Genomic DNA, 25,000 nt, shown 5'->3' with positions numbered 1-25,000 from the left:
TTCATTCATAATATTGCTGTTGATTAAAACCTCAGGTTTGCAGTCCTTTCTATTTTCTGGTGCCTTCAGTATTTTCCAGGGAAAGTTGAGCAAATTTAGCCAGTCATAGCTCAGTCACATTTCTTGGTTATCTTGGAGAGCCTCCTTCAATATAACTCCCCGAAGGATCCCCAAGCCAAAGGCTGGAAACCTGTGAGCTAAAGCACACAGAAAGGCAACACAAAGGAACAGGCTGACTATTTTTTATAAGAGCATATTCAGTGCTTGGATGACTACCTCAGTAAGTCTCTGCAGGTCATTTCAGATCCCTACAGTTCATCCAGATTCAATGGTCTGTGCATCAGGAGGGAGGTGGAGCAATCCCTGAATAAGTGGCTGCTTTTGGGAGCTCTTGGGTACACTATAATGTTCACCCTTGATCCTTTATCTGGGGCTTTGTGAACACAAAATTGCTAAACTGATATAGAACGTCCTGGTAGACTTCCCAGAAGCAACTCAGATGTTTGTGATGGAATTCATAAAGGTATAGAGATGTTCTGTTTCTTTTCAGTTTCATGCGAGTGAAGTGTTTCACTCTTTTTAAAATAGATCTGTAGCCATCTCTACAGTGTTACAATGCTCAAATCCATTTAGACCCTTGGCTAATGGGAACATTGCTCTTCCAGAGCAGAAAGGTAACTGAATATGTGACTGTATCTCAATCACTTCACTGCAAATTCTGCTAGTTTGGTTCCAGCTGCTGAAAAGCTGACCAAAACCTCTCGACTCTTCAGTGAAGCAGATGAAAGATGTTTCCCACTCAGTGCTTAGCTAAAGGGATTGCAATGAACAGTGAAGCAGCAGAATGAACTTTTGGACTGAACTCACTACTTGACTTTCCAGGTACAAACATCCACAGGAAAAGACACTTCTTTTTTGAAATACCTTTTTTCAACATAAAAAGTATCCCAAGGTCCCTTCATAGCATTACCTCAAGTAGAAAAATCCATCAAACGATCATTAATTAATTAATCATATGGTCAAAGTATTTTACCATGGCAAATTGAACAAGCATCTAAAACGAGAGATGAAAAGCAATCAGCACAGCAAAGAAATTAATCTGGGAGGAAGTAGGAGAGTAAATGGAAGTTTGGGTGACAAAGCCGTGGTGGACAAGACTTCTTCAGTGAGGGGTTGTGTTAAGATAAGAGGAAGAGCAGATACTGGGAGCCCCAGAGTAAGAGGTGCAGAGGGTGATTTGGCCTATGTGATGTGATTTGGCCTATGTGATGGGTTCTGAAGGGCAGGAGAAGGTATTTGATGTTGTGGTACAAACTTCCACAGTGGGGGAAGAGCAGCAGTTAGATCAGAAAATGGCTGAGATTTCTTTCAGGAGAGGTAGACAAAGAACAAGGAAGTCTTTTTCTTCATCAGATTTGGCTTAGAAAGGAATGGGAAGGACAGGAATGTTTAGAAGACAGAGCTGCTGCCAGAATCTCTGTAAAATTAATTAGTAGACTTTAACCTATTTTCTACATTCATCAACAGGCTACAGAGGAAATGAGTGGAATCATTTTAAAGTAGTTTTCACTCCAACATATATACTTTCTAGAAGGATAGTAAAGAAAATATATCATGCCAGACTTGATGGGATCCTTTGTTTCATACAGTGTGGCAAGTTACTTTTACATAGAACTCCATATTTCCCCAGTAGGCGCAGTGAACTACTTAAACTGTGGAAGGATATTTACTATTTAGAGAAGTCCTTGGACAGCTCTGCAAACTTTGCCTTGTTTCTCTGTCCAACAGCTATATATAGTCTATGCTTAATCAAGGTCTCAGATGTTGTGTGAGCAGAGCTAAATATTTTCGAGAGTATAAAAAAGATAACTCCAGCCATTTTGCTTTGCCAGAGCCAGTGTTTGTCTAACTGTGTAGTAACTGAGGGTACTGTAAAGGTGCACTGATTTGTGCAATTTCTTACTCTGAAATTAACAAGCAGATATAAACAATGCATCCTAAAAACTTTTAGACTCATAAAATCTCTGTAAAGCTGCTTAGTTACCTTTCAGGCTACCTTGTTCTTTATCTCAAGATACAAAACCCCAGTGATCATCATTATATTGCATCTGACTCTATTGGGCTTGACCTAACTATGATCTATAAATGCTATGACAATAGCAATATTCTATAATCATGGCAGGAGAATAGAAAATTCATCTATCTGAAAAAACTCATCTGGCGGTGAAATCTGACAGGTGAAATTTGACCAGGAATCTCAGGGATAGGAAGCGCTCTCCTGAAAAACTGACTGAAAGATGTTTAATGACTCAGAGTAACTAAGGATCTGTTCCTATTTCTGCTGGTGGTCAGACAGCATGAAATGACTAAACAGGGAGTCCCGCTACCCTTTTGTTCCCTCCTGTGCAAACTATCAGACCAGAGAAGGACTGGTAGGACATGAAGATGCCCTGAGAGCAGCGGGTTAGGAAAATGACAGCTGTGGGCTGCTTTGTGGATGAGGATCAGGATCTGCAATTTGAAATGGAAAAGAACCAGATTTCTCCGTACTGTGTGGGGGAGTTGAGGTAGAAAGGACAGGAGGGTTTCCAGTGGGCTAGGGCTGAGTTCAGTCTCTGACACTGTTCTCTTCTTCATCCACCTCGTCTGGCAAACTTTGCCTCTTGCTCTCTCAGTTGGAAAACACCCCCTGACACAAAGGTCGCATTAACCTGAGGCACAGGGGAGAGTAAGAGACAGCAGAGAGCTAAAGCCATCAGCTGTCGTTCATTTAAAGAAAGTAGGGACCTCCGAGGAACCTGAGCAGGACTTTCACACTGGTGTAGGACCGAGCGGCCCGGTTCAAACCACAGCAGAGAGCTCAGGCGGCAGCCGCAGCACAGCCGGGATCGCCCCGGGCCGCCCCGGGGTTGCGGCGCCCGGCCCACCCCGGCCCCCCGGGCCACCCCGGCCCCCGGGCCCCTCACGCCGCGCTCCGCGCCAGGCCCGTCCTCGGGGCCGGCGCTCCGCCCCGGGGGCTGCGCGGCCCGTGCCCGCCGGGGCCGGGGCTGGCGCTGGGGCGGGCCGGGGGAGGGCTCGCCGGGCTGCGGCGCCCCGGCCCGGCCAACCCGCGCCCGCCGGGGCTGGGCCATAAAAGCGCCGGGAGCGGCCGGGGTCGCGGCTCCAGTTGGCGGTAGCCGTGCGGGGCGTCCGTGGGGCGGGCAGGGCAGCGCGGCCGCCGCTCTGCAGCGCAGGGACCGCTGCCGGCCGCCCCCAAGATGCTGTTTTGGCACACGCAGCCGGAGCATTACAACCAGCACTCGACCGGCAGCTACCTGCGGTGAGTCCCGGGCGGCGGCGGCCCTGGCACCGGGTGCATGTTCGGTCCGGTGCCCCCGTCCCGCGGCCGCCCGCCCGCCGCCTTCCCTGCCGGTGCCCCGCCGCGCCGCTCCCTCTGTCCGAGAGACCGTTTTCCTTTTTTGCTTTCTCTTTTCCCTTCTTTATTTTTTTTAGCGCTTGGTTAGGCAGCTCTCTGCAGCGTTGCTCTCTTGCTTGTGCCGCGTTCCCTCTTCTTCGGGCTAGGGCAGCGCAGCTCCGAGAGCGGAGGTGCGGCGGTGGCGGAGCGCTGTCGGAGGTCTGAGGAAAACGCCTGCTGGCAAATTGAGAAGGCACCCAGTTTTCTGGGGATGGGATTTCTTTCTCTGCGTTTTAGGACGATGTGTGAAAAGCGCAGAATTTCACTTTCTGAACTTGCCTAAACCAGCTTTTTCCTGCTTCCGCACAGTTGCGTTCAATTAAATGTGCCTAATTTAAGTACAAGGGCTGCTAAACAATAGTCTGTGACATGTGTAGCACAAACCCGTGTTTCCTCCCTCCAAACGATGTCAAAGCAGGCAACTTTGGGAGTTCCCTTTTTGCTGGGTGCTTGTGAATTATTTGCCTTCTGAAGATGTAAAGCTCAGCCGTCAGCTGGTGGCGGTTGCTGGAGTGGGATTTTGCTGAATTGTGGCAGTGGAGAACCTGGCCGTGGCCCAAGAACCCTGACTTTCGAATGTACCCCCAAATAACCACTCTTGAGAGAACATTGAGTTTGTCTGGGGAAGCACTTCGAACGCAGATAATACTTCTCTTTCAAGGAGACACGCTATCTTGACTATTCCTGCTGCCTATCAGTGTACTTGCAAAGGAATTTTATTTTGTACTAAATAATAATTTCCCATTTTCTAATGATACAATATTGGGAGATTCTTACCTTCTGGCAGCTTTTCCGTTTCTTCGTACAAGATTCTTCATCTCCTCCTTCTATGTCAATAACTCAGTTTCACGAACTGTATGTGGCAAAAGTCTTTTCTCTCTTGCTTTGCACTTGCAAATCTGATTCGTTTAGGACAGTGAAAATGGTTCTAGCAGAGGAGCATCAGCATATTCTCCATTAGAGAGTGTTTACGGTGGTCAGGCTGCTGCATTTAACTCCATGGATTTGTAGCAGGAGTGCTACAAGATCTTCGGGTCTGGGTCAGGCTTTACTCCACAATTTAAATTCCGTTTAATGGGCCAGAAAACATATTAGCTTATTTTTGCTGGCTTGATGCTAGCTGGAGGATAAAGGAGATCTGTTCTGTCAGGGAGGCTGTTGGTATGGAGGTGACCTGTTGGTGTTTTGGGAACAAACTTCAGCTCTAGTGAGTACCTGTCTCTGTTAAGTGGTGGGTTTGATCTGGAATTAAAATCCCTATAGCGACTTTTATGGCAACAATGCCCTCAGGTGTTTCAGGGGAGGTTGGTTGAACAAAACCCTTGTTTTTTTATGTAGAGATAGCTAATTCTCGCCAATTCACTTTCCATGAGAATGTGCCAAGACATGCATTTCTAACAGGGGCATTTTTCTGCTGAGCAGTGCCCTTCTGAAGGCTTTCCATACCGCCTTGTAGTGACTACAAGAAACTGAAATAGTACAGTATTTGAAGTTGCTGTAAGAAAAGTTTGTGTAAGTTAATATTTTGCAGAGATCAAGAGCTTTCTGTGTATTTGAGACAGCCGTGTGAGTTCTGCTGTACTTCAGTGATATTTGTAGCAGTAGCAAGATGATGCTACAGAAAAAGTCTTATAAAATTTCAGTCATTTTTAATGAAAACGCAGTATGTGTTTTGCTCTCTGTTCTGTCAGCTGACTGAACTCTCAATTAACTTTCTCTCCTTCCAGGTATGCAAACTAATTGTTATTTAAGTCCAGAACTGTAAATCTTTAGCATAACGGTGAAAATTGGGAAAGTTTTAAGGAGTTCAATATTTCTTTTTTTTTTTTTTTAATTAAGGACAGGAACTGTTGTAAAAGCCTGTTTTTCCCTAAACTTGATTTGCAGCTCTTGAGTGAAGAGTTGAATAAGTGTTGTGATGTCTTATATACTTAAAAATTCTTTTGACCTCATTCTGAGTTCCAAACACTTACCATAAGGTCGAACGCTTAAGAAGGTCTTGACCCAAAGCAGTTACAGCACAGGCCATTAGTTTAAATGCTCTAGGAATAAAAATGTGATTTTAACTTGTGTGGCTTTGTTCGAGTTTAAATATGGTGAAGCTTTCCAGAAACCAAGTCATGGATTCCTCCATGCTTGCAGAATTCAGCGATCAGACAGCTGTGCTGGCAGGTGTAGGGGTGCAGAGAACCTGATGTGAAATATGGTGTTCAAATTTTGACTTCCCCGTGCCTAAATTTCTCAACTGTTTCAGGTGAGTGTATGTACAAATTCCTCACCCCTAACTGTTAAACCCAGGCCAGATTTTGTGCACTGTTTCTGCCAGACTGCAGGAGTTTTTGCGCGCTGGAGTTTTTGACCTGTTCTCATCTGTAAAGCCACAGGCATTCAGAGCGCATTGTGCAGAGCGGGTTAGGAGCAAATGTTGGCATCCTCAGGAGCAAATGTTGGCATCCGGGCTGAGTGAGATGACTCCGGGCTGAGTGAGATGACTCCGGAGCAGTATCAGATCCTGCATGTGTGTGGAGCAATGCTATCTATTTCAGAAATCTACTGCAGGCATTTCTGTCACTTCATTGCTGTAGTAAATCATCACTAAGAAAAAAAAAAAAAGCCTCTCTGTGGCAGCAGTTAGGCAAGAACTGTGATTATGTCAGTAATGCCAGGAAGCAAATGGGGCTGGATGCCTTCGAGTGGCTGATAATACTGGATGCGTGGGGTTGGAAGAGAGAATGGAAACAGAGATGGGTGTTTCTTTTCTTCTGTCTGCATCTGAAATGGCACAATTTGCTCTCTGGCATTGTTTTCTATTAAACAGGAGTACCTGTGTTTGAACCAGGCACTTGAGCAGTTTACTCTGAACTGCTGCACTGTTTCACTGATGACCTGGGTAGCCTTCAAGGTTGTGAGTGCTATAAGTGGATCATTAACTGAACAGGCAAGGAAAAAATTCTTAATGCCCTTTCAGGTTGCGTGCCTGTACGTGCTGGATGGTTTTTCTTAGAGCATTTTGTGTATGGGGTTGTCAAAAGGAGCAAACTACAGCCTGTGTAAAGAGAATCTCGAGTCTTCACTCATCTGGAAGAAATAGAGGAGAAAAAGAATCACTTGTTCTGAATTGTCCCCGTGTTCAGTATAATCCTCCTAATTTGGAAGGGTATTAATGTTTTAAGTAGGTGGACACAGTGATCAGCAGCATTAGTGGCCTAGGAAGGCTAATGTGGCTCTTCAGTGTCAGACAGGCTGAGATAAGGATGCTTATTCCTGACATCTCATTTTGTACTAATCAACTCATCATTTGTTGCGCTCTCAGCCTTGCTAATACCAGTTCTGCTTGAGGATTAGTGTGGGCTGGGATCAGCCTGGGACTAAATCAGCAGGCAGGTTGCTGTCAGCATTTTGTAAAGAAGTGGGAGCTGGGGCTATGTGTAGGTCCTAGTGAAGCTGCTCCCACACACCTGTGTGTGCATTTACAAAGGTAGCCCAGTGCTGACTTAAGAGCTGTATGATTCCTTGGGACCAGGTTTACTAGAAAGCAGGGAGATATTATGAATAAATTAATCCAGCCATTCATGCCATCATTTACCTGAATATCTCCTTTGTACACCAGAGCTGTGTCTGCTTCCCACCCATGGCTGCTACTTGAAGACATTTTACTGATCTGAAGCTGACTTTTGGCTGTCAAAGTGCCCTTTCTTGCCTTTTTTTTTTCTGAAAGGCTTTCGTCTGAGAACCTGAGAACTCTTAATCAAATATGTCCACAAGGATGAAGGATCTTTTTTGATATATTTTTTCCTTATCAAGAAGACTGCTTAACTGAAAAGTGAATCTGATTTATTTCTTAAAACTTTGCATTAGTTTTTAGGCATACTCTGTTTTGCCAGTGCTATGTTCTTTTGCATGCAGTGCTGATATCTTAGATGCAGAAGTTGCCTGGTTATGTTGAACAGGCAAAACTCTTCCTCTTTTAGCCATTTTAACCTGATGCTTCTTCAGAGACCACCCTCAATATCTCAGATCATGAGAACCAGATGCAGATTGAGGCTAGGATAGCCCATAAGCTCTTTCTGACTGTGTATAACTTGTACATTGCAGAGATGTGCTTGCGCTGCCGATCTTCAAGCAGGAAGAGCCGCAGCTGTCTCCTGAGAACGATGCCAAGCTGCCACCCTTTCAGTACGTCCTCTGCACAGCCACCTCCCCCGCCGTGAAACTGCACGAAGAGACTCTGACCTACCTCAACCAAGGTAGGGTCTGCAGTACACTGAAGGAGAGGATATTTCCTGGGAGCAGTTCATGGGATTTGATCCCGTACCGGGAGGGCAGCGGGATGGGAAAAGAGGGGTAGAAGTGGGGAGGGGGGTGGAAGAAAGGAGAAATATTTAATTTTCCACATTTGACTACCAGATTATCAACTGTTTTAAAATAATGAAATACCACTGATTTAACTGTTGAATTAAGGCAGTGTTACAGCATGCACAGTTCCCTGTGGCAAAGTACTGGCTTGATCGCAGACGCTTAAAGCTGCAGCCTTCTGCCTTCATCTCACAAGGCCAGATTGTTGAAGCACATTGGACTGGGGAGGGCTCTTACTGCTGCAAGTCCCCTGGCACTGCTGGAGGGCATAGCCAGGGAATGATTTAGCAGGTATCCAAGGGCTGCTCTGAGGTCTGGGCAGTGACATCTCTCCAACAGGTTGGCTGGTGGCTCTGCTCAGTGCCTAACTTGACAAGTTGCTGGGGTTCCATGCAGCAAGGCCCTCTACAGCCGACCTCGCAGACTGGTTCATACTTCTGAATAAACACTTTGTTTCTCTGTGTTCTTTTCTTTTCCCCACTTTGGCAGCATTTTTGCAGACACTCTGTGGTTGGTGTTTGGCTGTCACTTTGAAGCCTCTCCTGTGCATGGGTCTTGAGGGGATCAGACCTCTCCATGCACAGATTATGCTAAAACATATTTTCGCTCAGTTTCTGCCAGCTGTAAAATAGGGCCTAACAACAAGCTGAAAGCTGTCTGCCCTCTCTCTGAGATCCTCTCCTGCCTCAGGATACTGGCTCATCTCTAAGCTTCATGCCCTGAGTAGGATGCTCACTTGGGTGCCTCCCTGGATAGAGTTCTCTTAATGCTAGTAGTAATTGGAGCCCTGACCTCCCTTGGGCTCTGACCTCAGGTGCAGCTGGCTGCTGGATCTGTGTTGACAGCTGGTAGACCCATAGAACCCCCACAGAAAGATCAGGCTCTACCCAAGGAACGAGATATTTCCTGTCATGTAAGCTGGCACTGTTCTGTCTCTCAGGATCAAAAGATGCTTGGGATATGTGACTGTGTCATCTCAGTTTATTTATCTAAACACAGCAGATCCCAGGGGGTTATAATGGGGCATATCAATTGTGAGATTGAGATCAGTCTTCCTATGAAACACAATTCTTTCCTGTATTGGAATAAAATCTTTTTTAAAATGAAAATCTGTTGACAGCCAAATATTTTAGCATACTTGAAACAGTGCCTGCTTTTTTACTTTGGCAGGGAAAAAGTGAGACAACTCTTAATGCAATACCATGGGTTTTTTAAAAAAACTGCATGACTGGAGCAATCCATGTTTTCCTTTGTAAAGTGAGACTGTTACTGCCTTTTATATAGACCATATTGTGTTAGGCTTTGTCCTGCTTACTATTGCAAGGAGTTGTCTACTGCTACATCTTGCTAGTGCTTCCTGCTTCATTGTCATTTTTTGGATATCATCTGTCTTTCATCCCTCAAGGTGGGATGTCTTTGCAGAATACAGAAGAGCCCGAATCTGGGCAGGCCTGGAGGAGCAAAGCAGGGATGGGGCAGGCAGGAGCTGTGCAGAGGGGCCGAGTTGGGCAGCTGGGGTGTCTAGTTTCTGTTAGTGGGCTGTTGGTGAGAACATTGCTATGGGTTAAAAAGGGATGAGGATTTAAAGGCTCTGTCAGAAAATCCCCTCACTAGAGTTATGTTGTGTGAGCATGAGGAGATGTGTGAAGGGGACCTCGAGGCAGGGTTTCTGGAACCACTGCTTGTGGCATGGGGGAAGAACTGGCTGACTCCAAAGCACTGTGACCCAGCTACAATGCCACATCTCATGAAGCAATTTAAGACCATTCCTTATACCTTATCAGCTTGTGCTGGCTGTAAGCAAAGGGACGCCTCTTGCACCTTAACCTCCCTCTGTGTTTATCATGGATTGGCCAAGCACTGTTACATAAAACTTCCCTTCTTGAGTGTTGTGATGGATTACTTTAGCAAATGGGTAACTTCATTAATGAATTCCCTCTGCCCTGCCTGTGTGTCAGTCATGGCTGGCTTGTAATAAGGTAGATACAAAGACAGTTGCTGTCCCAGCCCAACAAAGCAATTCACATCCAGTGTGGTTGCTTTCTCAAACTGTGAGTAAGGGCTTTGGTGTTTTCTGCTTGCTGGGTGATTCTTGCCTCTTGCTGTTCAAATGTTCCTTCTCAGCTTTAGCTCTTCACCCCTCAGTTATGACCTTTTGTCATTGTGAAGCAGCTCTGCTTCCTGCCCTGAAACACATTCTCCACATGTGACTGGTTCAGTGGTGGTGAGTGGACCAGCTCAGGAATGTCCATATGCAGAACTGCATGGAAGAAATCTCTGTCAGACCTGACCTATGGGCTGTGGAAAGCTGGAAGTGCTGGGTAGCAAACTGAAGGCCACGTTGAGTAGCAGAGATGGAAGAGGAATCAGTGGAGACTTCCATGTGAGATCTGAAAAGACTTCATATGGGCTAGGAAGGAGGACTGTCCAGTGGCTGTGTTTGAGTGCAGGTGGGAGAGGGCTCCAGACTTTTGAAGCATAATGGCCTCTCTTGAGCCTTGCTTCTTGCAGGATAGACCTAGAGGGATGGTCAGTGGTGTTGAGGAGGAAGAGGTCTTTGGCCTGGAGTCTCCCCAAGGATGGAGGCTGAGAGGACTCTGGAGCTGGAAACCAGAGACCAATGTTTGCACAAAGGGGCAGGGGAAGGATTTGTGAGGGAGTATAACGGAGTGAGCTTAGCTGTTAAGTTGACTTGGGGACATTCAGCAGTGGCAGAGTCCCAAGTTTGTCTGCTCCAGTTTGAAACCATGAGTGCTCTCTGGCCACAGCTCTAGAACCAGCCTGTAAATGAGGTAACTGGAGTCAAATCTGTAGCTTGGTTTCCAAAGACTGACTCATTACACTTGTCAGTCCCAATCTCTTTCCTGCCTTCCCACATTCCTTGGGAGACTAGAGCCAAATTGAACTCAGTATTAGTTTGTTGATCCTCAGGGCAGTTCCTTCATTAAGAGGTCTTTACTGGATCTCAGGCGGATTACTCATCTGATGGGACAAAGTACAGGCTTATTAGTAAGGTGTCTCAATACCACTCCACCTTCAGTCCATGAGACTGGTAAAGGTGCTGTCCTTGCACTGGAAGCTGCTGCTGGCGTTTCTTCTTTGGTCAGGGATCACATCTGTCAACAGAACTACATTGTCCAGAAGTCTGCAGTACAAACATCCTAATGTTTCTGGAACTAGCCTGCCTTTTGGCACTTTTCAGTGTCTCTTGTGGATAGGGATTTTCAAACAAACAATCAACCAGCAACCATATTACAAACCACTGCTTCAGCAAGATGGCTTGATGCAGTGCATATTCCATGGTCATATGGGGTGTGGTTTGACCACGGCTGGTTGAAACCAGTTTCAATCATGGACAGAATTGGATGCAATGAAAGGTGGTTCCAGAAATTGCAGCAGAAGGAATGGAGAGGAAACAAGCACTGTGTACAGTAGATCTGAATGCTAATAAAGTTGAGGAATAAAGTCATTATTGTAAAAAGGAAAATGTCAAAAATCACAAAAACCTGAAAGTCATTGCCCAAGGGAATCGGCTTGTAGTGCCAGAACCACATGGGGCTGTGAGCTGTTCAAGTCATGATTTTGTTTCATGACCAGTGTTGGGTTGGCTCAGAACTTCAGATGGTAATTACTTCAAATGGAGGGAGGCTAAGTTTGGTGGCAGAGGGTCACTGAGAGCTGTGTGCGAGATCCAGCCCAGAGTCCCAGAGGTACTTCAGAGTAACTTGCCGTCATCTCCCTGTAAAGTTTTCTTGGGCTCTGTTCAGCTCTCCCAATCTGCAGTGTGTGACTTGTGGTTCTTGGCTCTGCAAAGACTTTAGTGTACAGCTGGCTAGGGTTTGGAAGGCTGGACACCCCTGCTTTATGGCATCTTCCAGGAGTCAGCCTTAGTGCCAGTCCTAGATGGTTCAGAAGGCAAACGAGCCAAAACCTAGGCCATGAAGGAAAACCACTAATATCTGAGAGGACCTGTGATTTTGGGAGTGTTGCTGTAGAGGTGCATTAGCAGGTGATGCCTCATAAACCTAATGATGGGCTTGAGTCTGGGTCACACCTAAACAAGCCCAAATTTCACCCCCAGCATGCCAAGGCATATATCCAGATTCAAGATGTGTGTGCATAAACTGGTACATTTTAAGTGGTGCTGCGTTAAAATCTGTTAGGTGTTGTCCTGCCTCAGCTCGACTGCAGATGTGCTCTGGTTGCTTCTCCAAAGAAAGGTGCAGGAGGCATTGGGCAAGAGGATACTTTGGAGTAGATGCCTGATTGTTTGAGTAGGAGATGAAATTGCTTACAGCAGGAGGCAGAAGAGAACCTTTGTCTCCCTTAAAAAGTCTAAAGCTCAAATTTGGTTGCCTAATCTACAGCAAGAGAACCCAGTTTTAAACACTGAGATTTACAGTAAATGAAAAAAGCTGTTTTATATTGACGTTAACTCCTACGTAATTGAGTTTTTATGGGGTCACAACTGCCTGGATGTTTATACTTTTCCTGGAATGGTTCTTTATTTGCCTAAATGAAGTGTAGAGAAAGCTGAGTGACCAGCTCTGGCTGTGTGTGCTTCTGGTTTAATTATAGCTCTGTTTATGGGGATATTTTTGCTTTGTCCTGTGCTGGGACTACCTCTTTTCCTAACAGTGACTGCCATCACTGAGCAGGCCCTGGGCATGTGTAGGAGCTCTGCTGCTGGTGGCTTCTCCCATGTGGACAAAGATTCCACCCTTGCCTGAGATCACAGGCACAACAGTGGCTTTGTGCCATTGAGACTGTGAGTACCAGGTGCTCCTGGTTCCTGCCCACCCACCCATGCATCCTTTTCACCTAATCGTTATGGGATGCCATACTGCTCCTTGACCCCTTTCCACTCTGTTCTTGGGTTTGGACGGCTTAAAAAATGAAATGGCTAACAATGCTAATTTGTCTTTCCCATTTCTGAAAGTGGCTTTTGGTGTTTTTGGTTCTTGTGGCGCACTTCATCTTTGGAGAAGGAATTTGTCTCCTGCCTGACTTTGAAGACAGCTCTGAGTAGGTTCTGGTGTCTCAGCTGAAGCCATTAATTGTGCTAGAAGCAATTTCCCCATGTGTTTGGCAGCTCTGTCTTCACTTGGCAGCCCAGGATAAACAACCCTGTCTCCAAACCACACCATCCCAAAGCTCACCATGAATCTTGCTTCAGATGACAGGGCACCTCTGTGTAAGTAGAGCATCTGACTTCTGTTGTCCCGAGGAAGCTAGAATCTCAGTTGTCTTTTAACCAAGAGGCTGTTTTCTATTCTTTTTGTAATCCTTTCTTCTGTTGCTAACATCTGGATGAAATTCAAATGGGATTGTGAGCTTGCTGGATTGTAGCCTGTGCACAAATCCTACTGGAAGCCCCTAGACTGCATTTTGTTCCCCCACAAATCTTCAATATCTGTGAAAAAAGGGAGCGCTCAGAAGTTCCTCAGAGTGTAGTAAGAAGTATGAAAATATTGGGAAGATTTTTTCCTGACATTCCACATAATTTTTTTACTTTACCTTATTGTCCAAATCTATTTGAGATTCCTTTAATTATGACAGAGAGTTTTTTTGCCTGTGATTTTACGGGATTTGATGTTCGTGTGAATGTTACTGTCAGTGTGAGATGATGTAGAAGTTTTCCAATTAGCCTCCTCTAATTTGTGCCCTAAAAGATCACATTTTAGGTAGCAGTAGGAAGCTTGAGAAATACTGTAGGTTTGACCTGATTAGCTGTTTTTGTAGGAATAATATACATTTTTATAAGAGAATATACTTTTTTTTCCTTAAGAGGTAGGGGGGAAAAAAGCACCTTTTTTTTTTTTCTCCTATTTGCTTCCGATGGAGCATTTATGTGTCCCTGAAACTAGACAGCAAGCAATGAAATTCCTCCTGTCCCAGCTTGGTGCCATGTTTGTGTGGAAGGTACAGTCAGCTTTGATCCCATCTCCTTCCCTGCCCTGTGGTGGCAGCCTGATTGAGCAGCCATGGGTGGGAGTGGGACTGGCTTCTCCCAGTTTCCTATTGCAGAAATGTGGTGGAGGAAGGGACTTAACCTGAGGGCATCTAAGGGAGCTGCTAGGTGGGGTCAGGAGTCATACTCAGCTCTTCTGCATCCCTCGTCAGCCCCCTCACCCAGGACCATGCATTTTAGTTATCTAAAACTCAAGTAAATATTACACACAAAGCTACTCCTTCAAAGCTATAAAACCTGTTGTCCAAATTGACTTAAAACAGGTTGAAACCAGAAAAAGCCTGTATTTTTTACTTACACAGAGAGGGTTGAGTTTTTCTGAGCTGGACAGATGTGACTAAGATAATCCTGGGTGTTTCAAGTACATGCTAAAGAAGTGGAAATACAGGAAGAAATTATTTTCACAGGAGGTATTTTTTACAGCTTTCCATTGGAGGTCCATAATTTTTTCACTGATTAATTTGTTTTAAAAATCAAAGTTTATAACACAGTTTAGCTTAGGTGAGATCAAGTGGAAGTCTATGCAAAAGAAACCCAAAGTGCACACAGTGAAGTTAACAACTAGAAGAGTTTTTGTGTCCACTGGCTTGTTTTGTGTCCTTGATTCAAAGTGAGACTTTGGGGATTTAAATGCACCTCCCTCTCTTGAGTGGAAACCATTGTAAATGAGGAGTGTTTCTGTTAGTGCCTGTTAGCTATGGAGTGTCACCACTGTAAAATAGACCATCTTCAAAAGTCTGTGGAGAGTAGGACTCAGAAAAATGTTCATATAGTAAATGAGCAGTGAAGATTTCCTGCAGCAAACTTGGCTCCCAGGGAGCTCTTTGGCTTTCCCACAAGAAAGAGGTAGGGAAGTAGAAAAAAGGGGCAAGGAAAACCCCCTTGAGTTAGGGGCATATTGTAAAAGGAGGAAAAACATAAAAGGGGCATAATGAGGGTGAAGCTCTGTGGTGTGATGGTAGAATTAGGAGTTGAATTGCTGTGCTGTGTTCCTGTAGCACTGGTGCCCTGATGGTAGGAGCAAGCAGAGCAGGAATCCTCAGTGTTGAACTCCTGGGTACCAAAATATGGTGCAGCTAAGGGGACTTTGTTCAAGGGGAGAAGCAGGAGGCAGGTGAAGGCCCAGACTGTCAGTGCTAAAGCAAGGTGTGTGGAAATTGTGGTTCTGATTGCCACACTACAAGGAAATTCAGAAGGAGACCGCACAAAAGAGTTAATGAGCATTGGTTATAGCTGGGCAGCTCAATGTAGATGCAATCTGGACAGTGAATACCAGAAACTGAGAAGCTATGGCAAGGAAGAAAAGGCTGGCTTTATTGACCCTGCTTCATCTCTGGCTGCTGTGTTGAAGATGGGATGTGGGGCAAGATGGGCCTGCAGTGTTAGAATGACTCTAGTGTTCCTGTTGCATTTCTTGGCCCACAGCTTGCCCTCCTTTGCAGGATTTCCATGTTCCTAGCATAGTGGGAACTTCCAGGGTGGCCTATTGTGTAGCTGGTGAATTCAAAATATCCACTGGATAAACATCTACAGCATCTTGTCAAATGAGGCTGCAGTAAGCAACTGCAGAATATCTCACTGTCATTTGTGGTTCAGGGACTGAGGGTTCTGCTTTTGCTTCTTGTCCTGCAGAGTGTCCACACATGGGACACTTGAGCAAGTCTTATGCTAATTTTTATTTTAGCTTGTGACTGGATAAAAAGGTGTGTGTCGTCAAGCATGCAAGTTCACATGCCAGCTCTGCCACTCTTGTCTGTTTACCCTGAGGGCTCATTAATCTTTCTTGTCAGAAAAATCCCTGTGTGTGCCTGATGCCCTGAATAGTTGTGTTTGGCTGTTTCAAAGGTGATCCTCCTGCCTGCTGGATATGCTTTGGTTTGGTATGATAAATGCTTGGGGTTTTTTTTCCCTCCCTCTCCTTCTGCATGGTGCATTTGACTGTCAGCATTCCTTTGTCTTTATCTGTGCGCTCTTTAGGATGTCCATATAAAGTTGCTAAATGGAATTTTTATTGGCTTGGCTTAATAATCAAACAGTTTCCAGGCTGGTTCTGTCTAGTGCTATGTGGATCCATTCTGAGAAAGAGGACACTCTGTTGTTTTTGGGGATTTTTTTTCCCTTTTCTACAGACTTTTGTTGGAGATATTGCTTATTCAAAGGTTAGGGTTTAATTAATTTCTAGAAAGGCTACTTTGTTAGATTAAGTTAGGCCTGAGTCATATCAGCCTGGAACATCAGCATCCTAATTGGAAATTAGTGTGTTGTATCGGTGTATTGTGCAGAAAACCACAAAATGCATAGTGCAAGTGGCCCTTGAGATGTAACACCAAAACAAAGAAAAGCAAACAGGATATTGTGGTTGTGTAGTAAAATGACATTTGAACAAAATGTAACTTTGAGCTTGAAATAGTGATAATCTTTTGTATTCAGAAATTGCCTAAAATTTCTGTGGCTGTCTAAATTCCATGGAAATCAGTAAGCTGTTAAACTTGTACCTTTTGAGCAGGTGAAATCATTCCTGTGCTGAACAGAATCATTTTTCATCTGTAGTAAGTGCTTGACTTCAAAATTCTACTGGCCCCACATTAAGTGGCCATGACCACACTTAATGTGTGTTAATTATCAAAGACAATGCAAGTTTGAAAAAGTAAGCAGTCTATAAATCCTCCTTCAGATAGGTGGAATTGCTTCATGAATTACGAACCAGGAACTCTCTGGACCTGGGTGGTTACTATTTTATTGGGTACTACTTAGTTTGTAAAGTGAGTTGCTTAAACTCTAGCCTAGGAGGAGATTACATGAATTTCCTTTTGCCCAGAGAATGTCTGTTTAAAATAGAAATTACAGTGTATTGTCACCTGCCCGGGTTCTTATTGGTGCCCCTGAAGCTTTCAATGGAGTTGGGACACAAACTGCATCTCAGGAATGTGTTGTGGTTTTCTGAGTATTATTACTGTCCTGTTCTCTGCCTGAGGTAGGGAAGAAGGATTGTGGTGAGTGAGGGGAGCACAGGGTCACACAGTCATGCAGGAGGCTGCTGCAGCATCAGCTGTGCTGGGGATTGCTTGCAAAGTGTCCCCTTTGTTTCAGGTGGTGACAGAAGTGCTTTAGGTGCCCCTGTGCATGTGCCCAGTATTACACCTGACCTGGGCTGTTCAATCACATCACTGTTAGTCTCAGCACTGGTATCCTCTGCTCCTGTCTCCAGCTTTACCACCACATACTGACTTGGAAAGTTGTAGTCTGACCTGTATTAATCTGTGTTTCCATCTGAGACACATGGAAAAATTCAGTATGGGGGAACTTTGTATTTCAGCTTTGTTTTGGGCTTAGCTAGTTGTAGTCTAGCTTGGGAACTGGAAGTGCAGATTGTTTAATCACTCTTACAGACATGTTTCTTTACAGATTTGGACACCTGACTAAGAATGATCTGTTACTGATTTAGTTTTAGCAGAAAACTGTCAGTGTGTGCCTGCTCGTGCTGGTGAGTCAGCGGTGCAGGATTCATAAATGATCTGTCTATCAGAGCCTTGTGTGACTTCTTTGCCCTCTTGGACGCCAGGGGGAGTTCAGCTTCCTTCAGGTTGGATTGCTGTTATTCACTTTATCTTACAAAGGAATTTTGTTTTCCAGCATCCAAGTGGTCACCTCAGTTTAGAGGCTTTTTTCTCTACAGTAATAATTGCAGGGCTGAGATTGTGATTCACCATTTCACTAGTTTTGCTGGTAGCAATGGTGGAGAATATAGGGTGAACAAGGTTTGGAAGGTATTTTCCAAGGAGAAAGTATAATCCAAGCAGTTTGGTGCTATAAAAGTACAAGTATCTGACTACTGTCCATGCTAATAAATTCTGGGTACCATAAGCCACAAAGCAATGAGTTTGCTGGAAAGCTTTAAGGAGAATAAATTAAAAACCACTAACAGAAGATGGATAGATAAAGGAACTTTGAGGAATTGGGAACAAATTCTCACTGACAGAGTTTCACAGAGAGGGGAAAATACCATCATGTTTTCTGAAGCTTGGCTGGGAGCCGTCTTGTTTGATAATCATGTAGCAACTCAAGTTAAACATTCAGAGTTCAAGGGGAAAGCAGTTAGCATAAAATACCATTTTGATTGAGGTTTTTTGTGGCATAAACTGCATTCCAGGGCTTCCATCAGATGACCCATATATCTTTCATCAAAGCATGTTATTTCCTCTTTGGCTTTCTGTTTAACATTAACTCTGTCTACACTGCAGTTTTTTTTTCACTGGTCTGCAGGATCTGTTTCTGACTCCCTCTGAGGTGAATCACTCCTGTCAGGTGGAGATGTGTGGTGCCTACTGCCCTCCAGGCTGCAATTCTGCCCCTGTCCCTGCAAGGGGATCGGAGGTGGCAGGCTGCAGAGTTTTTGAGTGCTTGATGCTAGTTTGAAAGGAATATGGATGATGCTTTTATGCCTGTTAATTTCTTTTGTCTCATTATCACTGAAGATAAGCAGATCAGGCTGACCAAAGACTGAGAGTGTATCAGTGCACAAAGGTGTCCCAAAAACCTGCTTGTTCCTGAAATACTTGCTGAATGGCTGACAATGCTTCTGGTTTGACCATTGCCTTCCTCCATAGTACAGCTCATACCACTACATTTTGCTGTCCTTATTACCCCTGAGTACAGTCACAGATGTATTTTACTGTCTCTTGCTTCCAAAACCTAAATTAATATTCTGTAATGATTAATTAGCCTCATATCTGCAGGGGAATGTACTGTAAGTGCAAGAGATACTTGGCTCTGTGAATGGGTTCAAGATGATGAGCTGTTTCACTCTATAGTTGGTGAAGTGTATCTCCAGACTGAATCACTGAGCAGCCAACTTAGTGCAACATGGATAAACACATACAGCACATACGAGTACATAGTACATCAGATACGGCACTAGGGACATGTTTTAGTGGTGAACCTGGCATTCCTAGGTTAATGGTTGGACTTGATGGTCTAAAGGGTCTTTTCTATGATTCTGAGAGAAACACATTTTTTAACCTGACCTTGATCTTTTTTATACTAATATAACAGAATTGGTGATGTATGTATCTCTAAAATTTGCCCGATGAGCAATATTAACATGTATCAATGGGAACATTAGAAAGTCTTGTGAGTGTAAGTCTGTAAGACCTCAATTTCAGGACTGTGGTTTACAAAATCCTCTTTTGTTGTCCAACAAGTCTTCAGAGGCAGGTCACTGTTGTAATTTTGTTTTACTCATGTGCCAGGAGATGGGTAAAGATCAGTGCATGTTGCCATGATTATTTTGGTACTTCGTATGGTTTATTCTCTGCTCTCCCCATGCCCTCAGTCACCTGCTGGATTCAAGGGTCATTTCCTGTTTGCAGAACTCCTACTAACATCGTCAGGGCTGTTGTGCAAACATTTGGGGCTTCAATATGGCCTCTTTTGTCCTTCCTTTTTTTTTCTTTTTCCTATCTGCCAGCCAGCTGAATAAGCACAATTATCTCTGTGCTCTGTGGATATGGTCTATACCCATGCAGGTGGGATTCTCAAAAGGCAGTCTGCCTTTCTGACACATCTGCTGTCATAAGTTTCCCATTTCTAAATCCAGATCGGAAAATTCAGCATTTTTGTCTCTGCTGGTAGAAGCTGCTTAGAGTGAGATAGATCTGCTTTACAGTTTTCTGCAGGGCCAGTTCTGCAAAGATACTGAGCAGGTTGAGCCAGAAAAACCAAACTGGTCTCTTCCTTGGTGCCTGCCTTGTTCTACCCTGTGCATTTTTCAGGAAAAGGGAGGATAGCAAGATGAACAAGAAAAGCTAGCCATGAGGTGCACGTATACTCCATTAATCCTAATGATCCTATCCTGCCTTGGTAGTGATTGCAGGCTTATTGTAAAGACTTGGTGTAGTACAATGGGCTTTTGTACTGTCTTAGTAATTTCTGTGTGTAAGGTATTGAGACATCAGTCTCCTTTGTCTGCTGTCAGCCTCGAAGAGATGTTATTTCATAAACCAGTTAGCTGAATTCTGTTGAATTGACTAAATTCCTTATGTGAGGGTGATGGTGGGAGTGTGTATTCCCTTCCTGGAACTGGTCCTTGCACATGCTGTAATACCCATTGCTGCCTCCACGCAAGTCTGGAGGAATATTTATGCCCTTGGCAGCGACTTTCCAGGTCTTACGAAACCTTTTTTTTGTGGTTCACCAAAACACCTTACAGGCCTGACTGCTCCCTGAAGATGGCAAGATTTTCCCCAGTTGCCATCCTCTGCAGAATTGTTCCTGGACCTGTTGTGCCAGCACTTCTTCACGCAGCCATTGCTTTGGCAGAATTGCTTTGGCAGAAGGGACAGACAGAGGCAGTGCTGTTACAGCCATGTGGCATGGGGGGACAACTGCCTCAAGCACCCTGGTGACTTTCTGGAGGGTGACCAGAAAACCATAGCAGCCTCGGGAGACAGCTATAATTGATGCCCTAATGGAGAGCTTTTAGCTGCCAAAAGGCAAACCTTCCCCTGCTGTGCTTTAGTGCCTGTCGATTATTGGGGCAAATGCATTATGTTAGCAAAAATAAGCTTTCCCTGATCAAACGTATGCTTTATCAGCCACATAAATGCCAGCATGACTCTCTCATTGCTACAACATATTAAACACCTTGGAAATGTTTCCTTAAACTCTAGGTCAGTCTTATGAAATCCGTCTACTTGAGAATAGGAAATTGGGAGAGTTTCAAGATTTAAACACAAAATATGTAAAGGTAAGGAGAAACATAGATTTCTTTTCTTCCTGCTACTACATACAGCCTTTAATGAAGGGCCTGACCTTGCTCCCACTGAGACAATGGAAAGCACTTTGCCATTGTTTTTAATGGAAGCAGGGGTGATGGAGTTGTTGAGTGCTAGCTTCATGGGACTATGCAGCTTGGCTTTGCAGGGCTTCAGGGCAACCTTTATTCTATTTGTGATCATGACCCCAGAGTTTCACTGTGAATATTGGGTTCAGGGGAATCCCAAAGTTCAGTGGTGAACATGATCAAAGCTGTGGAGAGGCAGCCTTGTCTCCCTACTGAATCACAGCAACATGCCTGGGTTGTTACGTGACAAATGGAGGGCCCAGGTGTTTACATAGTTCTGCCAGGCAGATTCTGTATAGCTCCAGTTTACTTTGGTAATGGGCATAATGATGAACATATAGAACTTGATCATTTGGTTTGGGGGACTTTTTCCTGTCATTTCCTCCACTGCCAAAACAGTTAAAATTCAAAAATGTTGGTCTGGACCCTGGTTCTGGATCCAACCTTCAATTCTTGGCTTTCTGCCTCAGGATTTCCTTTGAGAAGTGGGAACTAGTTGCAAAATTAGTCTTCCAATTTGGATTTCAAATGTTATCCAAGTTTAGGCCATTCTCTATTTGTCTTTTGGCCCATTTCAGGTAGTATGTGGATTGGGATTCCAATTTTGCAGGTGTTCCCACTGTGGCTTGTTTGCATCTTGAAGCTAGGGTTTGATTTGGGCATTTTGCAGGTTCACTGGCAAAAGTTTCTCACTCACATGATACAGAAGTCCCCAGCAAGAGTGTGGGCTTGAAAAACAGGGATGTTAGGGGTCATTAACTCATGTAAGTATAGCACTGTGAATATACAAAAGAACTTATTAGTTAGGAGTACTTAGGACTTGTCTGCCCTAGGGATTGCCCTTATTCCAGCCTTTTTTCTCCAGTTATTGGCATGGCTGCACTATTGCAGACCAGCCTGCTGTTACAGATGCTTTCCTACTCTACCTACCCTTGTTTAACTACTCTGGTGCAAATCCAATGACTGGCTCTTAATGGCTGGAATAAAGTTTAATTCCCACTGACAAGGTGTCTGGACATGTCAGCTCCACTGGGGCAAGGGACAGGTGAGCTGGCTTCCACATTTACAAATCAGAATGGGATATGCTGGGGTTGGGACATGGTACAGACTCATTAAATATTAACCCCATATGAGCCTTTTTGGGTGTTGAGGCAAAATAGTGATGTTTACATGCCACAACACCTAAGATTAGGTGGACATTGCTATAGTGCTTCCAGAGTGAATCCCAGAAAGCTGTACAGGGCTGTGTTACTCTTGTAAGATGTGCCCTGTGAAGGGGGAAGTGTGCTTCTCTCTCAGGGGTCCCTTAGGAATTTGATACCCATGGTGATGGGTCTCTTAGGGGGACCCTTCTACTCTCCTCATCAATGGGGGTGAGAAGCGTAACAGATCAGCTTTTGCTTCTACTCTGGAAAACCAAAGTCATCTTGAGAGAGGGTTCTGGATGCCATTGTTCATGCTGCTGTCTTTTTTTGACAGAGTATAATTCGTGTGGTTTTCCACGACCGCCGCCTGCAGTACACGGAGCATCAGCAGCTCGAGGGCTGGAGGTGGAGTCGGCCTGGGGACCGCATCCTTGATATAGGTGAGGCTATTTCATTGTGGCACCTCTGCACTCCTGGGGGGATGAGTGGTGCATGCAGTGCTTGCATGTTTAGGTTTCCTAAGAATCTTGTATATCTTTGGGAGGGAAGGACAATCTAGCACTGTAGGCCCAAGTAGAGCTGTCTTTCATGGCTTCGCTTTCACATGCATGTTCTGATTGTATGGAAATGCTTTCTCTTCTTCAATTTAATATTTTTAAAATTTTAGGGGTTTTCTTCTACAGATATCCCGCTGTCAGTTGGTATCTTGGATCCCAGGGCTAGCCCGACCCAGTTGAACACTGTTGAATTTCTCTGGGATCCGTCAAAGAGGGCTTCAGCATTCATTCAGGTAAGAGTTAAGTCATATTTCTGTGGTAAATGCAGTGGTTAGATATCTTTTAAAGACCTGGGGAGATAAAATAGCCAGTACATGAACAAGAGAGGATGGTAATGATAATTACTAACTTGTGATAATCATGTGTAATCAATTTGTAGGATACTTACTAAATCAATTTGCTGGCTACTTGTTAATGTTGGAGTACTATCTGCTACTGCCAGGATTTTCTTTAAAAAAATACTCAGACACGAGTGTTGTTTTCTAAGCATAGGTTTTGTTTTGAGGAAACTGTTCATGATCTGTTAGTTTTCCTTGCTTTCCTCTTACGTCACTATTTCTCATTCTGAGCATCAACTGTTTTTAATCTGAATGAGAGATTTACTTAAATGAAAGGATGCTTTTCCTGATGCCCTGTTTCTTTCTGAACTGCTTGCTCTCCTGATTATTTTGTCGAAAGGAACAGCAATGAAAATATATGAGCTCTTCTGCCTCTTTTATTTTTTTGTGAGGAGCCAAAACCTCATGTTCAGGCAGTATCTGAAAATCAGATGAGCACTGGTTCCAGCTGTCTCCAGAGATGAGAACAGTTTCTGTTTTGCCAGGTACATTGCATCAGCACAGAGTTTACTCCACGGAAGCATGGAGGAGAGAAGGGGGTGCCTTTCCGGGTGCAAATCGACACCTTTAAGCAGAATGAAAATGGTGAATACACAGAACACTTGCATTCTGCAAGCTGCCAGATCAAAGTGTTCAAGGTATGAGGTAGTTTTGGCTTTGTTATCAACTAGATTAAGGCTGAGGAATATGAGAAGTTTTCAGGTGGTATAGGAGCAATGCAAATACTGGAGTAAAAGAACAGACTTTTAACTGGGAATGCTTAAGATCTTAAACAGGACTCCTGTGCACGTGGTGGTATAAACACTGCCCTACACAGCAATTCTAGTTGAAATGTTGCACCAAGACTTGTGCCAGTCTGTTGTACCTCAAACGCTACAAAAATACTGACATATTTGGGGTATCCGGTGTGTTTTGATGCTCCTAGGCAATCAAGATATTAGGGCATCTTCAGTTTCTTTGTTTGAACTCTCCATGAACAATAAAATTTTATTGTGGAGATCTTAAATACCTTTTTGTTGTTGGAGCACAGTTTGTCTCTTATGCCTGGAGGAGGAAAAGATTCAGAGACCAAGCATCTTTGAAGCTCCTAATCTGGGCATGGCAGACCTATAGCTACTTAACAAACTCCCATAGGCCTGTTTGCTCAAGGGATCTGCTGCTCCAGTTGTGTTCCTGTGAGTAGTGTCTTTCCTGTTTCTGGAAAGATGATACGAATGCCAGTTGAGGTGCATGACTTATGGACTGAAGTAGTTGGAATCACATCTTAGGGCTGTGGTCAGTGGTGGATGTGCAGAAACAGTAGGGATGCTTGATTAATTATTTTGTCTAGAAAATGCAGATCTGATCCTGTTTCATATGTAGAATGCCTGTAAATCTTAAGGAGGCTTTTGTGAACAGATTAGATAAAATTGTTGGCCTCTGTCTCCAAACTTGTAATGCCTGGCATAAGGGAGAGCCTGTGCTTGTACTTATAGCCTAAAGGAGCAGACAGAAAACAGAAGACTGACAGGGAAAAAATGGAAAAGAAGACCACCCAGGAAAAGGAGAAGTATCAGCCTTCCTATGAGACAACTATTCTCACAGAGGTAAAGTGTTTTAGACACATCATACTACATCATGTTGGGAGATAAATTTAAAAGAAAACAGCATCTTAGCCCTGGAGATTGTCTTGTAGAGACATGTGTGCTCAGATCTCGGTGAAACTGAGAGGGAAGTGAAATTATAAAATGACTCACTGTTGAAATTTATGAAAGATGCCAAAGTTAATCTCTTGGGGTATAAACTAACCCTTAGCAGCCTGGCTTTAAAAAAACCCCAAAACAACAACTTTCCTAATTTTCACCACTGTGCTCCTGGGCGCTTGTCATGGTCCTCAGATGCCAGTTGTATGAAAATACAGTTGTCTGTATTTTTTTTCAGAACTGCTTGGCAAAAGCTCATGTTGAAGGTGGGACACTCGGGCAGATGAATAGGCCGTCTGATTAAATTATTAATTTGTTTTTCTGTGCCTATGAAGCTGTTGTTACGTGCAAGATTTTGGGTTGTACTCTAGGAATATCTTGTCTTATATTCTGATGCATCTGGTGTAGAGTTGTATGTGTTTCTGCCCCTCCCTGTCATTACTAAGATGTTTGTATAAACTTACCATAGGCTGTAGAATTAGTCAGCAACAGGACTCAAGAGATTGAAAAGTGTTTAGTCTCCCTATGGGAATGACTTATTTGATTTAGTTCTTTTTTTGGAGCAGCTTGCTGGACTTCCAAAAATTATGTTAATTATTCTTAATTTAAATCAGCTTCCTATTTGTGACATCCAATCTCTCCCACACCATTTTCCT

The 25,000-nt window shown here is 44.1% G+C and overlaps 1 protein-coding gene across 1 annotated transcript in view; it reads left to right on the top strand.

Moving 5' to 3' along the window:
* The first annotated feature begins 3,184 nt into the window (after positions 1 to 3,184).
* The window catches only part of TFCP2L1 (transcription factor CP2 like 1), a 32,528-nt gene continuing 10,712 nt past the window's right edge, over positions 3,185 to 25,000 (top strand). Inside the window, exons 1-7 of the mRNA XM_030952361.1 lie at positions 3,185 to 3,319; positions 7,550 to 7,701; positions 20,450 to 20,526; positions 22,102 to 22,207; positions 22,451 to 22,557; positions 23,148 to 23,300; positions 24,138 to 24,248. Of these exons, the coding sequence (XP_030808221.1) occupies positions 3,258 to 3,319; positions 7,550 to 7,701; positions 20,450 to 20,526; positions 22,102 to 22,207; positions 22,451 to 22,557; positions 23,148 to 23,300; positions 24,138 to 24,248 (768 nt within the window). The 5' untranslated portion in view covers positions 3,185 to 3,257. The remainder of the gene's footprint in view (positions 3,320 to 7,549; positions 7,702 to 20,449; positions 20,527 to 22,101; positions 22,208 to 22,450; positions 22,558 to 23,147; positions 23,301 to 24,137; positions 24,249 to 25,000) is intronic.

Source organism: Camarhynchus parvulus, chromosome 7 (assembly GCF_901933205.1).
Source record: "Camarhynchus parvulus chromosome 7, STF_HiC, whole genome shotgun sequence".
NCBI lineage: Eukaryota > Metazoa > Chordata > Aves > Passeriformes > Thraupidae > Camarhynchus > Camarhynchus parvulus.
Note: the sequence above shows the minus strand (reverse complement) of the source record. Positions and strands in the feature narration are given on the sequence as shown.